This window comes from Acomys minous (genome assembly GCF_964271855.1).
Source record: "Acomys minous genome assembly, chromosome: 14".
Lineage (NCBI taxonomy): Eukaryota > Metazoa > Chordata > Mammalia > Rodentia > Muridae > Acomys > Acomys minous.
The window spans coordinates 68,076,411-68,092,728 of record NC_140496.1 but is presented as its reverse complement, the minus strand read 5'-3'; the positions used below and the strand labels follow the sequence as shown (position 1 = coordinate 68,092,728).

Here is a 16,318-nt window from a genome sequence, read left to right as displayed (position 1 = left end):
CCTCACCTGATTTACCTTGTTTCCATGCCCTCCTTTCCCCAGCCTACCCACAGGGAAATACGTGTACCCACTCCAAGAGTCCTCCTTGTTATTTAACCTCTCTGCATCTGTGGATTACTTAAGACCTAGTACGCACGCATAAGTGACCACCTATCATGTTTGTATTTCTGACCCTGGATTGTCTTGCTCAGGATGATTTTTTCAAGTTCTACTTATCTGCAAATATAATGATGATGTCATCTTTTTCTAACAGCTGCGTGATACACTACTGTGTAAATATACCACATTGTCTTTCTCCGTTCTTTTGTTGAGGAACATCTGGGTTGCTTCCATTTTCTGGCCATTTTGAATAAAGCTACAATGAACATATTTGAGCAAATGTCCTTGAGGTAGGATAGGATGCCTTTTGGGTATGTGCCCAAGAGTATTATATTTGAGTTTCGACTTGATTGATTTCCAGTTTTCTGAGGAACTGCACTATTGATTTCCATAGTGGCTATCGAAGTCTGCATTCCCACTGATGAGGAGTAATTAAACTTGCTGAACATCCTCACCAACCTGAATATTACTTGTGTTACTAATCTTAGCCATTCTGACAGGTGTGAGATGGAATCTTATTGTGGATTTGGGTTGCATTCTAGTGTTTCTCAGCAAGTTGAGATTCCTCTATTGAGAATTCTCTGTTTAGAACTGTACCCCACTTTTATTTGGATATTTTGGATTTATTGTTGTCTAGGTTTTGAGTTCTTTACAGCACTTTTTTTTTTCAGGCAGAACCATTTGTAGCAAAGCTTTATTGCTGGGTTTGTGTCTAGGTTTCCCTTTCCATAACCAATAGAAAACCTCCAGCCAAAGGCACTAGAACACAAAGGTGAAAGGTCTAAACTCACACCAGCTTGACCTCTCTATCTTCAATGAGCAGAGTGGAAATTGTCCTCAGGAATGAGGCACATCTGTCAGTTTTCAGAGGGCAACCTTCTGTCCTAGCATCTGCGTAGATTGTTTTAGGATCTCCATGGGACCTCTTTATCCAATAACTCAACTGAAGGCAACCCATTCCCATCACTGAAAATCTTGCCTGGATACAAAAGAATGTCAGTTCAGACTCTGTATCCTCCATTACTAAGAATGTTCACTATAGTGACCCTCATAGATTCCAGGAAATTTCTACTTCACTAGATTTCTCCATCACCCCCCAATATTACTATTCATGCATATATTTACTTTTTCTGACTATTTTGTTAATTTGTAACATTTTCAAATTCAATAGTAAGGTCTTAAGGAAAAAAAAATACAAAAGAAGACATTTAGAGATAATGTACTATGGATTAAGAACAAAGTTTTGTTAGTACATACCTTTACAATAATAATTATGGCATCGTTAACAATTCTACTAAATTCCAAAATCCATGATAATTGCCCAATCTTTATATTAGAAAATACCATGTATAAGTGCAATAAACTTTCAATTACTGAATTTGTCATTATTTTTCTCATGATATTTGGCCTGGATTTAGACTGAAAACAGGAAGTAGAAATGATCAGCAGCAACAGAGAACTTTGATATATAAAGTTTTTATACTGCATAAACTGTGATTTCAATAGAAACCTCTTTAACACAGTTAATTAAAAACGAATGAGGTGAAATATTTCCATTATATGTCCTTGATAGGATTTCAGTGACTTGCAGATATGTCTTGTGAAAAATAACACTATAGGTAAGACTGATATTCTCCAATAAAAATGAGCAAATAAATAATATTTATACATTATAGCTTTCAATTTTGAGGAAAAGATAATTAAATCAAAATAGATTGACTTCACAAGATCTATATGAACATCCAAATTTCATATCAAATTGCTTTAATATTTATTTCTCCAGTAAGTATGAAACAACAAGGAACTATTTCCTTAATCTCAATCTGAAAGACATTTTTCAGACAAAAACATAAACAAACAAACTGAAACAACTCAACCATCCAAACAAAACAAAGAAACAAAAGCCTCTTTTTTATTTGTATACTCTTCAACGAAGATTTTCAGTAACATTGAAATCACATCAGTATTGTCTAGATCACCTTTTTTACTAGATTATAAATACTGATAAAAATTGGAAATTTGTCCCTCACTATATTTTACAGCAGTGAAACTTGGCAATCATGGTAATTTATAATATTATTATAGACAGATGGAAGTGAGATTTTAAGATTTGCTAATAATAGTAATAATAATAACAATAATAATAATAATTAGCAATAATAAGTTTAGTATTGGTGACAATCATTCCACTTCACAGACCTCTTCCTTACTGTCATATTGGCTGGCTCCAGAAACATAAATAACAGTTAACTGAGGTTATAAATGTAGATTTTGGAGGCAATGTATAATTTATTTTGTGCTGAAAATTCAGAATTTACTGTAAAGTAAATAATGTCCAGGCCATGTCATGATTTAGATATGTCCAATGGATTATATCCAAATATTTGTTTCTTAGTTTAATTGTTCTAAGGGAACAATGCCCACATTATGCTAGGGAAAATTATTTTCAAGTTCTAACACCTACTCCTTGAACAAGGCTTCTTCAGCTGCTTCTAAGGAGACTTTCTGATTTTATACAAGAGCTTCTGAACAAATTTAAAACAGTATTGCAATTGTGACTCACCAGGAAAAAGAAATATTCATGCAAATTGGGCATGTCTATCTGAAAAAAAAAAGACTGTTTATTTAATTTTGTGTTGTGTTTCAAGGATCAATTAAACCCTCATCTCTGGAAATCATATTTTACTGAATCTGTATATCATATCTGTTGCAAGACAAACCGTAAGTAAGAGACTGCTAAAACTATGATTTAATGTATACAAACAATGTTGAAGGAAAATGATGCAAGAACCAGTTTCTGCTTCTACATCATAGCTACAGTTTCCCTATCTTGTGGTTGATATCACATTATGATATATAAGTTGCATGACTTTCAGTCATTTCCTCCATTTCTGGAACAAATGGTTAGCATGAAGTCTAGATGTGGTGGACACATCTTTAATCCCAGGACACAAGAGGCACAGGCACAGGCACAGGCACATGTATTTCTTTCAGTTTGTGACAACATGCACTATATAGATAGTTTCAGGCCAATCAGAGCTACATAATGAGACTCTGTCTTTTAAAAAATCTCAACACACTGGCAAAAGTGTGAGCATCCCAAATCACACTCCTTCTCCAGAAAAAGCTAAATTAGAAATAACTCTGAATTTGAATCGTTAGATTATAAGAAAGTTTAGAAGATGTTTAAAACTCATCAACTATAGTTACAGCTTGAGTATATATGTGGATTCTGAGCCATATGCTTTATTTAGTTATTTGGCTGTGGGCTCCTCTCTGCAGAGCTTACTTAATCTCTACAAAGAAAACAACATATTCTGATCAACAGCCCTGAAGACTGTCATTAATCAATGAGTTTGGGCATATCTCTTAGCCTCTCTGTGCAAATAAGATACACATCTTTAGTTTTGTTGTGGCTCTAAAGAACATTTTATGAAGTTATTTTTTTTTTTCTACATAGGTACATTCACCTTAAAAGTTTATGCCTCACAACAAGGGCCATTAACTCACTTTTGAAATTAAAGTTTTATTTGTGGAAGTTATTGCAAAAATATAAAAAATTTGTAGTTCAAGTTTTAATAATTAAAATTCAAATAGGCTATCTATTACAGGAAATAGGAGAAATTTTATTTATTGGTTATACAATCTGTATGAAAATGCGAGAATAATATACAATTACATAACTATGTATATATGAGCATAAATGACAATTTACTTTAATCAAAGTGAAGTTGTATAACTCAAATGTTGAATAAACATTTCATTGGTTTTGTAAGTAGAGTTTGCAGGCAAATACAATGACCATGAGTTCATGAGTGCAATGACCCTACCATTTCCAGAAGACTTTTTTTTTTTTTTTTTTTTTGCAGCCATGTCTTCTAACATCTGACTTTTACAATCTTTCCAGCCACTATTAGGAAATTGTTAATAAGCTACGTGGAGATGGGACTTGTAATAGACGTCTCATTTAGGGTTGAGAATTCCACAGTTACTCACCTGTGTGTTCTCCACATTGTCCATCTGGCGGTCTCAGTATTAGTTGTTATCTTGTACAACTTGGAGATTCTTTGATGAGGTTTGATAGATGTACTAATCTACGGATGCAGAGGCAAGCATCGAAAAAGTAGTTTCATGCTATGTCAACTTACATTAAATAATAATAATAATAATAATAATAATAATAATAACAACAACAACAATAATAATAATAACAATAATAATAAATGTTCTCCCCAGGGGCTTATGATATCCCCAGTTAGAAGTTCTTGGCTAGATTTACAGCATAGGACCTACACATGAGCAAGCCAATCAAAATTCTAGGATAGATGAGAGAGGGATTAACAAAGATCTACCCTTAACAAAAAATATTTTGGGTTGGAGAGATGGCTCACAAGTTAAGACCACTGCCTGCTCTTCCAAAGGTCTTGAGTTCATTTCCCAGCAAACACAAGGCGGTTCAGAAACATCTGTAAAGAGATCTGGTGCCCTCTTCTGGCCTGCAAGCATACATGCAGACAGAGCACTTTAAACATAATAAATAAATAAATAAATCTTAAAAACAAACAAACAAGCAAAAGTTGGCAAGATCCCTCTTACTGGCAATTGAAGGCTGCTGAGTCAGAGGGAAGTAGCTTGTCTCAGATGAGTGTTTCTTGTTAAGATGCACATGCACCATTAGATGCACTTGTACTCATGCATATAATGACAGCAATTTCTACATAGACCTGCTTGCCCTCAAAATCAGAGTACTGGGATTAGAGGCATGTATCATCAAGATTCTCAAATGGAGACTTTTTTTTATATTATTAAGGTAATATGTTCTAGTGGTAAGATGAAAGGAAGTGACTCAGTCATTGATTACAACTTTAGGCTACTTTTGATCTTTTTATTGTAATTTAGAAGTGTCATCATCATCTACTTTTGGTGATCTTGGGTATGTAAGATAGAACATCAAGTATGACTGATGGTAACAAATGAGGAAAATCAAATCTCAGTTGAATGACCCTGTTGTACTTACTGCTATATTAGAACTATAGCCAGTAATTTACTAAAGCTCATTTCCAAGCTAAAAATTATTAATTTTCTTCCTTTATAAAATTGAACCTATCATAGTAATTATACATATAGAAATTCATGTGGTTTGCATACATATTTTTATATTATCTACCATCTGGTTATGAGTTATTAATAAATGCATGTAGCATTACCTACCTTTAGTAATTATAGTCATAAAATATTTTAAGTAAAGAAAAGAGAGAACAGCAATAACAGAATACAAACTTGTAGGTAGATAAAAATAAGAATTTGCTATAAAAATACACTGATGTAAGAGTGTGTCCTTATTAGCTGTTCTTTGCCTGGAAATAAGTTTGTATTTAGCACATAAAATAAAAGCCAAACATTTGCTACAGTACTGCTAACCTACTGGTATAGGTTACCTGAAGTTCTAGCAGAATCTATTAATAGAAACTTCCTATCATAAAAATCTTGAATTAAAAAGACCTTCATAAGTTTTAAACCGAGATACTACAGACATTCTATATTGACAAAATGTTACCATTAGAAAATGAACTAGTAATTATAAAGATAATGAAAAGTATGTAGTTGAATCTCAAAGACTGAGGAGCATCTATAAATGAAGGAGTGACTGCTGCATTTATTCAGCTATACACTAATAGAATGCTTGCTCAGGCTAGTGGATTTCCCCTTACAGCCTCAATGACGGCTCTAGAACAGCTATCCTACAGGATTAATGCAACTCCTTTTTAAACTCACTCTTAGATGAAAAATGGGTCTTGCTTTTTAGGTTTATTTCCCCTCAAATATCTAGGAGCAATTATATAAATTCTAATCCAAAACATTACAGAAGGGAAGTAGCAAGTGATTGGGCTTATGCCATGGTCCAGATCACAATTATTAGACTTTTTTTCCTAGTCAGACTCCACCAACATTTTCTTCAATTATTAACACAGAAACAAAGTTTATTATAGCAGTAGAATCGACTTAATGTGAATATATAAAGAGAAAGGTTGGCAACGCTTTAAGTAGGAGCACACAGAAATTAACATCCGGCATTTTCTCCTTCAGAACTCTAAATGGATATTACTCTTCAACAATTCATATTTATAACGCAATGTGAAGTAATTTAAAGGCATAAGGAGGGTTATGTCTTAGTCTGACATTTAGATCTCAAAGGAAATGACCGAAACATTTAGTTTTCTTATTGTATATGATCAACATTATAATAATAGTATTTCTAAATAAAATCCCTGCAACTGTTATATTTAGTTTAAAACTTTGAACAATGAATAATGCATGTGTCTAATCCAATTATGCTTTTTTGTAAATTTTGAGGTGATTATTTAATTACTACCTTTCTCCTTTCAATTTTGCTTCCTCTAATGTCTCTTATATGCCCTTCCCTGATTAGTTCCTAGCTAACTGTTACTGCACACACATTTGTGCATATGTATATAAAGATGAACGGCTGAAAGTCCATCTGCTATGTTCACTAGGTATAAGTGTAATGTTGGAAAAGAAGCTGTACACAAATGTTTTAGGACCCTGAAACCTTTACAAATGAGCTAGGCTGTATGTTTTTTTAGGAGAGTTGGACAATTTGTTTATCTATTTCCCTTTTTGTTTACTTTTGGAGGTTTTTTTTTGGATAAATGTCAAGATAATATTAGAGAAGATGTCCAGGTTGGATCACAGAAAAATTCTTGTCATTTATTGTTCTCTGATCCTTGAAGTTGAAACACTGACATGTTTTAAATTCTATTTAGGACATAGATTCAAGCAGACACTTCTTAAGGAAACATATTATCCAAAACTTGTCTTACTTAATTATTTTCTAGTCAGGAGCAAGAATTAAAATCACATCCTTAATTAATTTTTACCATGTTTCTTACAGTAGATACCTTTTCATTACAGTCTCCTCTTGTATTCTTTCTTTCCTTTTTTCCTTCTTCTTCTTCTTCTTTTTCTTCTTCTTCTTCATCCTCTCTCCTCCCCCCTCATCATCCTTTTTTTTCTTCCTTGTCTTGTGTGTTCTGTTTTGTTTTTTGAGACAGTGTAAACTTGGCTGTCCTGCAAACACTTAGTAGACCAGGCTGGCTTCAAACTCAGAGAGACTTGTATGCCTTGGCCTCCCAGAAGCTAGGATTACAGGCATGCATCACTGTACCCACATCTGTTATATATATATTTTTTAGCCAACCCTTGCCCTATCTTACATGAACTACAAACTATAAAGCTTAGAAATTCAGAGGTGTTTTCAACAGGAATAAATTAATTCAAAGCTATTTTAAACTCATGCTAATCTTAACTTGGCTTTAATTAAATATGCCTAAGCATTTCTTCAGCCTCTCAGGTTCTGGGTTGTGCCACAACCACCTCTTCTCTGGGTCATTGCTCTTAGTATTTCTCATTAGACAGGGACAAATATTTATCCACTTTTTAAATTTCGATTCTTCATCAACCTTTTTTTTTTTCAGAAAGTACAGTATTATCACACGAAAACTCATTTTGTTTGTCCATTTAAATTTTCTTTAATTAGATTAGTGTGGGATTCTTTAAATCAATTTCATGAAAGACCGGTGTTCATTATTAAAATTAGCTCACTAGGCTGTGAAGACTGATAAATTTCATACCAGCGAAAAAGCAATGAGGTAAAGTGTCATAGAGCTATAGACAAAAGTAAACATAAGTAACCTCAATTTAACTATCTTTAAATAAGTGCATTTATTACTATTTATCAAAAAACCTGTTTTGACATCAACTGGAGAAAACTGAGCCCGGGCATGAATCCTGTGGCTGGCTGGGAGGTGACCCTGTAGATTTTCTCTGAGGGCAACCTTCCAGGCCGGAACTGATTGTTACCAGCAATAGCTTCCACTGATGGTGGCAAGCTGGGGCTAGGGCTGATGGCTCCTAGCCTGGGATCGAGCTGATGGTGGCAAGCATCTAAAAAAGAAATGGAAAAAAGCAGAGAAAACACACACACACACACACACACACACACACACACACACACACACACACACACTTACACTTGATGAAGTAGTAAGACAGTCTCCAGCATGTGGGTTCCAACAAGCTCCTCCTCCTCTTTCTCCTCCTCCTCCTCCTCCTCCTTCTCCTCCTCATCTTTCTCCACCTCTTTCTCCTTCTCCTTTCTTTTTCTTTCAAGTTCACCTTACTTTACAATTGATATACATACTTACATACATACATACATACTACATACATACATGCACACACATCTTAGTGAGTGGAAAAAGATTCCAACCCAACCTTATACACATACTCACATCTTTGTGGATGGGAAATATTCCAACAACTTTCTAATTTCCTCTACTGCTTATGTATCCCAGTGAAGGAACCAGGCCAGACTGGGCTGTCTGCCTGTCTTGTTGTTTCATGTCCTGTTTCTAGCAGCTTCCGTGTCTGTGTTTATGTTGGTTAGCTAATCATGTTTACTGCTCTGAGAACGCACCTCTCCCCTCCTCGAGACTTTACCTCCCATGCGAAATCACCTCTTGAGGGATTTCACCTGTGAGTGGCATTCCTGTTTTGCTGCCTATAAGAAGGCTGCTGCTGCTGCTGCTGCTGCTGCTGCTGCTGCTGCTGCTGCTGCTGCTGCTGCTCTCTTAGCATGAAGGACCCACTGTGTTACTGTGTGTGTATGTGTGTGTGAGTTAAATCCGCAGTCCCTCGCCCTTGACTCGGTACCACGGTACAATCTACTGGTAATGATCATTGTTTGCAATTTACACCTTCAGGTTGTTTACAAAGGTGGCTGAATCATTAATCTGCTCCACCGGCAATGCCTGAAATAGATCAAGCATTGTTCTTGCATATGTCCATGATGTTGGCCAGTGAGAGGCTGGAAGCCCCCTTTATAGTACTCACACAATAGAAGGGGGATTAAAAGGACCACAAAGGTAACAAGCAGAACTGTGCTCCACAACAGCATGAAGTCCTCAGAATATGTAGTTCTCAGGGTTATGCCTTGCCAAGAATCACCCATTATGGATTAGCTAACCGATGGGCCATATTCCAAGAGCTCTAGAGCTGTTTTACTATTCCTCCTGAATGGCTCCTAACAACAACAACAACAATGATAATTATTGTCCACTCAGGTGACATCTCCGCTAGGCTCATGTCTGTAAGCATAACAGAGTTTCATTAATAGTGTCAAGAGTCAGCTCTCTTTCATAGGGTGGGTGTTGGGTTGGGCCAGGCATTGTTCAGACATTTCCTCAATCTCTCCTCTATATATTCTATCTTTATCCCAGTACATCTTGTAGGCAGAATGAGTTTTAGGTCAAAGCCTTTGTGGGTGTGTTTGTGTTCCCCTCCTTCTACTAGGAGTCTTGTCTAGTTAGAAGGTGTCCTCTTCAGTCTTTATGGCCCCTACAAGTAAGAGTCTCTGGTAGAGTCCCCTCTCATATCCTCCTAGGAGCCTACCCTGACTTAGGTCTCTAGCTTGACACAGAGATGCCCCATGCACAGTTTCCCTTTTCTTTACAGGCCTTCTGTCCTCTACTTCCACTCTCCCCAGGTCTGGCCTACACCCTCATATCTCTGCACCCCCTCACCTACATTGCTCCCTCTCTTAAATAACTGTCTCTGTCTATTCAGTTTCTTCTGCTGAGAGAGAATTAAGCATCCTCCTTTGGGTCCTCATTGTTGCTTATCTTCTTTGGGTCTGTGCACAGCAGTGTATTTATCCTGTACTATATGGCTAAAATCCACTTATATGTGAGTACATACCGTATGTGACTTTCTGGGTCTTGATTACTTCACTCAGGATAATCTTTTCTAGTTCCATGCATTTGCCTGCAAATATCGAGATTTCCTTGTTTTTAATAGCTGAGTAGTATTTTATTGTGTAAATGAGCTATAGTTTCTTTACCTATTATTCAGTTGAAGGACACCTAGTTTTTTTTCCCCCTAGCTTCTGGCTGTTGCAAATAAACTTGCTATGAACTTAGTTGAGCAAGCATATATTCTGCACTGTGGAGCATCTTTTGGAGATATACCCAGGAGAAGCATAGCTCAGTCTTGAGGTAGCCCTATTCCCAATTTTACTAGAAAGTGGCAGATTGATTTCCAAAGTGGTTGTACAAGTTTCTACTCCTACCAGCAATGGAGGAATATATCCCTTTCTTCACATCTTCACTGGCACATGCTGCCACTTTGATTTATAGTTAGTTAAATCATTTAATCAAAACAATTGATTTTAAACTAATAATACCAAGGGGAGGAGGGTTTACAATGCTGTATATTTAACGCATTCCTGCCCCCTTTCTATGATTTATACAATTATATCTTCAGGTTGTATTCAACCTTGTGACATTGCAGTAAACAGAATAAAAATGCTCAAGGAAATAGTTTTCTATTAAATAATATGATAGTGAAGCATTCACTATAGGTATCTTAGATGAAATTTGCTATAAAATATGATAATATAGTTTATGGTTATTAATAATTATTAAAATGAATTAAGACTTGGTGATTACCAGTTATGGATTAGTTTTATGGTAAAATAAAAATCTACATACAAAGAAAACACTATTTATAGCTTTCCCTCTACAGAGGGAAAATTATTTTCTCTAAATTAAAATATTATTCTAACTCCTTTACTGAACTATTGAATTAAGTAAATTCAAAATATATTTGAAAGGATAATTATTAGGTTCCCTGTAGCTAGCTATTGAATAAACAGTCATTGAGAATATTCTGGATCAGATAATATATCAAAGAAGGCAAAACATAAACACAATTTTCATTATGTGAGGAAATACAAGATGAAAGAAAGAAGGTAACTTTTATTAATTCGTTTGGTTGTTTGTTTGAGACAGGGTTTCTCTTTATAGCTCTGGCTGTTCTGGAACTCACTATGTAGACCTGGCTGGATCCACCTGCCTCTGCCTCCCAAGTGCCAGGATTAAAGGCGTGCACCACCACTCCTGGCTGCATACTTTTTTATATTGTTTTGAAGGTTTTATTTAGAATTTTATGACATAATATACATAAATAGAAAGATATGGAAAATCAAAATATACGATTCTGTTTTCTATAACTGTGTTAGTTACTTTTGTCAGGACTCTGACCAAACACTTGACAAAAACAACTTAAGGGAAAAAACAGTTACTTTGGTTCATGGTTTTGAAGATGTCCTTCCATCACAGTTAAGGAGCTAGTTGTGGAACAGTCTAGGTCACAACATAGTGGCCAGAAAACAGACACACACACACACACACACACACACACACACACACACACAAACACACAAACACACACACACACACACACACACACAAACACACAGAAAAGCAAAAACAACAACAACAAAAAAACAAAAAACAAAACATCAGTAGGACATTCTAAGGGAAGATACACATTGCCAAATACAAGCCTCCAGTGACCTGCTTCCTTCAAAAGCTCACACCTCCCATTTTATTGCCTCCCATAGGTGCCACCTTATTATAAATCCTTCAAAGGGTTCAACAATTGATTATGCCTCAGTGCTCAAATTATAAATAGTCTCTAAGACTCCCATACGGAAGTACCATGTCTCAAAGCATGGGGTATGTAGGGCATTGTATGTCTAATCAGTAACACATATGTACCATCACTGAAAAGGATGCCATTTTCCAGTGTTTGCAAACATTCCCTTAACAAGAACAACACAGAAATTCAAGGGCTAATTGTGTGTGTGTGTGTGTGTGTGTGTGTGTGTGTGTGTGTGTGTGTATGTGTGTGACTATCATCTGTAAGGTGGAGAACAAAGGAGTGACGCAAAGGATAACATAAGAAGAATGGCAGACCACAATTTAAATGGACTTTAATTTTGAGACATAAGCTCAGAAATAAGCTTCATAAGAAATGAAGCAAATGGCAGGTGGTAACATTTCCTCTTTTATTGTGTGTCTCTGAATAGTATTTTGTTTCACATGTACACAAAATTTCCTCAGACATCACATCCTCTCAGGGTTGATGACAGATGTTCGTTGCTGTGACTAGCACAGTGGTAAACAGGATTGTCACTCTGTGTTCCATATGCCAATTTATTTCATACTGATATATACATAGGATAGTGTGGGTGGATCACATGGCAACTGCATTTCTAATTTTGATGTACCTTCATATTGTTTTCCGTAATAACTTACTTATATTCCTAACAACATCTCAAAAAGGTTCCCTGTTTTTTAATATATAAATTTGACAACATTGTTGTCTTCCTTTTTTTTTTTTAAAAAAAAAAAAAGCAACTCTAAGAGAAGTCAGCTGTTATTTTATTATAGTTTTGATCTGCATTTTCCCAGCAGCTGGCAATGTTGAGCACGCCTTCACAAACTCATGGTCAACTTAATCTGCTTCTTTCTACATTGTCATCCACTTTTTTCCCACCCACTACCCCACCCCATTCTCTTCTCCCCCATTGGTAAATTTGTTTACTTGCCTTTGAGCTTCTCACATCATTTTACGTTTTGGTAATTAACCTTTTACTAGATGCTTAGTATAGTTTTCCCTGTTTTGGCTGTTCTCTGCACTTTCTAAGTTATTTCCTTAGCTGTAAAAAAAATCCATTTTGTTTGTAGCAGTACAATTAATCTTTATTTTAAAATTTTTTTCCACGTGCTTTCATGATCTTATCAAATGTCCACTTTCTAGACTAATGATGTGGGGTTTTCTCTCTGCCTTCCTCTACAAAGATTTTAGTTTCTGGTCTTAACAGTTAAAGCTTAGTAACATTTTATCTGGTTTTGCATATGGTCAGAGATTAAATCTAATTAACTCTAACAACATGTCAGTACCCAGTTTTCCCAATAAAAACTGTGGAAGACAACTTCCTTCTCCTCTGTGGTTTTACAATATTGGTCAAAAGTCAAATACCTCTCAGTGCATGGATCTTTTTTCTGGGGTTTCGCTCTTGTCCTATTGTTCTCAGCATCTGTTGTGCATGCTGTTCTGATTACTTCATCACTGTAGCAAAGATCGAGGGAAGCAGTGTGATACCTCTAGCTATATTATTTTGTCCAAAATTACCGTGCCTATTTGCATCTTTTGTAGTTTGAAAGAACAATCTCAGATTATTATTATAACTTATTTTATGTGAATAATTTCATGAATGATCAGTGACATAATATTGACTATGTTACTTAGGATATCCTTAGCATTTCATCAATATTAATTACATCAGCCCAGAATGCTGGCATATTGTTTGGATTATTGGTACTTTCTTCAATTTCTTTCTTAGAAACTGAATAAATACTCTTTGGGTGCAAAGGCCTAGGACCCCTACACATATGTAGCAGACATGCAGCTTGTTCTTCAAGTGGGTCTCACTTAAATTGTAGTGATAGCTGTCTCTGACTCTGTTGCCAGCCTTTAGATCCCTTTTTCATGAGTGGGCTGCCTTGTCTGGCCTCAGTGGGACAGGAAACCCTTAGTGCTGCTGAAACTTGATGTGCCATGGAAGAATGGTACCCTGTTCTGAGGAAAAGAAAAGGAGGAATGGGGGGGAAGATGTAGGGTGGGACTGGGAGGAGAGGAGAGGTCCATGATCGGGATGTAAAGTGATTAAATAAATTTTTTAAAACTGTATAAAACTATGTGTTTTGTAAGCTTATTTTCTATTCTATTTAGACTTACAAATTCTTACAGTTTTTGTGTGGAGTCTTTATTGTTTTTCTATGTAATATCATATTAAATATGGTTGTTTCTCTTTCTTCCTTTTGAACGTTCATGGAAATGTGTTTGTTTCTTTGTCAATTGCTTTAACTAGGACATATAATAATATGTTTAGTGTGAATGGGGATGGCAGTGCTGACTCTCTCCTTAGGCAAATCTTAAAGGAACATCTTTAAACTCATCAGCATTTGCTATGTTGCATGCTGTGGGCTTGTCAAGTATAGCATTTACTACAGAGAATTGATTTCCTTACAAACATCTTTAAGTAAGGAATTATTTTTAAAATATTAACTTTTACTTCTTTTGAGTGTATGAATGTATGTGTGTGTGCGTGTGTGTGTATGTGTGTGTGTGTGTGTGTGTGTGTGTGTGTGAAAGAGAGAGAGAGAGAGAGAGAGAGAGAGAGAGAGAGAGAGAGAGAGAGAGGGAGAGAGAGAGAAGATGCAAACAGAAGATGGAGACATTAGAATTCGAGTTGTAGGTGGGTGTGAACTATCTGGTATAGGTGCTGGGATTCACACTCCTGCTCACTGCAGTAGAAGTATGTGTGCAGTAAGCCATCTCTCCACCAATGGTAGGGAATTGTTATTGTGAAAAATGCTATTTTTCCAAATTATTTTACTACATCTAGTGAAACAGATATTTAGCATAATTTTAGAATATCAATATCCAATATCCAATACCAGTAAATTAAAAAATGGGAGGATATGTAGCACTTAAATTGAGAAATGAACTTGCATTCTTTTTGACAAATTATGTTGATTGCAACTTTATTTATAATTGCAAGACATGGAAAAAGATCTATGACCCTCACCCTAAGACTTGATAACAAAATGTGATGCATTTATACAATGCCCCTCATCAAAATAATTGATACATTTACAATTTGGTAAATGTACCACAATTTACAATGTGGTACATATACAGAATGGTTTAATACTCAGGTTTAAAAAATGACAACCTGAAATTTGCAGGCCAATGAATAAACAAGAAAAAAATTATAATTCCAAGTGAGGTACACATAGGAGCTCATTCATTTATTTTTTTTCATAGACCAAGCCTTGACCTTTATTACTTAAAAAAGTTACATATTTATTTTGCTTTCTGACTCTGTGCTTGTGCCTTCAATACTTTCACAAGGGTTTTCTGCTCCTCAATAAGGAAAGCCCGCTTGATCCTGTCTTGGACACACTTGGCACACATGGAGCCACCATAGGCCCTGCTGATGTGCTTCTTTGTCTTGGACAGCTTCATCAGGACTTTAGGCCTCACAGCACAAACCCCGCGCAGTCGGCCTGGGCACACACCACATGCGTATTTAGGTGCTTTCCCAACCTTCTTGGTGTGCAGGTAAACAATCCTGTTGCCAGGGGTTTGAGACAGCCTAGTTCTGTTAGAGGCTGTATTGTAGGAGAGCCTACGATGGTATGTCAAACGTTGAACCATTTTGAGTGCTTCTAAGCACCCAAACTCATTCATTTATAAGTGGATACTAGGCATTAAGTAAATTGCAACAGAACTACAACCCTTAGACAAAGAGAAGTGAGGTAAAAAGAAGTTGTCATGTGGGTGGGAGGATGAGTCACATGTGTTTCCCTGGGAGGGCGAAATGGATTTTAATGGCAGACGGGGAACAGGAGGAGACAAGGATGGAAGTTCAGGTACGGAGAGAGATGAAGTGGAGGGAGAGAGTTCTGGTAGAAACAGGTGAAATTAGGGCCTTTGTGGGGATTTAGTAGAAACTGAGTACAGAGGAAACTGCCTGAAATACATGAAAATATTCCTAGTGAGGCCTCCTAGTAATAATGGATACAGACTTTCAACTACACATCTAGGTGAGGTTTCCAGTGGAAGAACTGTGATGCCATCAATTGAGTTGTTGGCAGAAGAGGTCCCATGAAAATCCTCCAACAACCCAGGTTGTTGTTAAGACAGAGGTTTGCTCTCCATAAACTGACCTTGGGGCCTATTGTGAAGAAGAATACCTACACAACTCATTGAGCATGGAGTAGTCAAGTTGGTACCTACATGGAGCCTTCACCCTTACCTTCTAGACTCTTTGGTGCAGTAAGGTATTCTGCAGCCACCAAAAAAAGAAGCATAATCACCAAACCAGCCACAAAACCTTTGACCTACAATATGCCCTGCATTATATGCTAGGGCAGCAGTGTGGCACAGAACTTATGGGAGTAGCCAATGAATGTCTGATTTGACTTAATGTCCACTCAAAGAGAGGCAATCATAGCAGACAATGCTAGAGAAAGTGATAACCAGAGACTGGATATGCCAGATGATAGCTAGGGTAAAACTAAACACTACTAGTCAAATAAATAAATAACAGTATCATTAAAATGATGCCTAGTGATATTCTACTGTACTCATAGATCAGTGCCTTATCTTGTCATCATTAGAGAGGCTTCTTCTCGAACTAATAGGAGCAGAAGCAGTCACATAGCCAGACATTACATGGAGAGAGAAAGTCTAAATGAGAGGTATCCATCAAATCCGTCCCCGT

The 16,318-nt window shown here is 36.3% G+C and overlaps 1 protein-coding gene across 1 annotated transcript; it reads right to left on the bottom strand.

Moving 5' to 3' along the window:
* Window positions 1–14,845: 14,845 nt before the first annotated feature.
* Window positions 14,846–15,249, bottom strand: LOC311582281 (large ribosomal subunit protein eL34-like; the record flags this gene model as incomplete). Its single annotated transcript, XM_084755236.1, has 1 exon — window positions 14,846–15,249. One exon carries the CDS (start codon window positions 15,247–15,249, stop codon window positions 14,896–14,898), a length of 354 nt encoding a protein of 117 aa, XP_084611362.1. The 3' UTR covers window positions 14,846–14,895.
* Window positions 15,250–16,318: the final 1,069 nt, after the last annotated feature.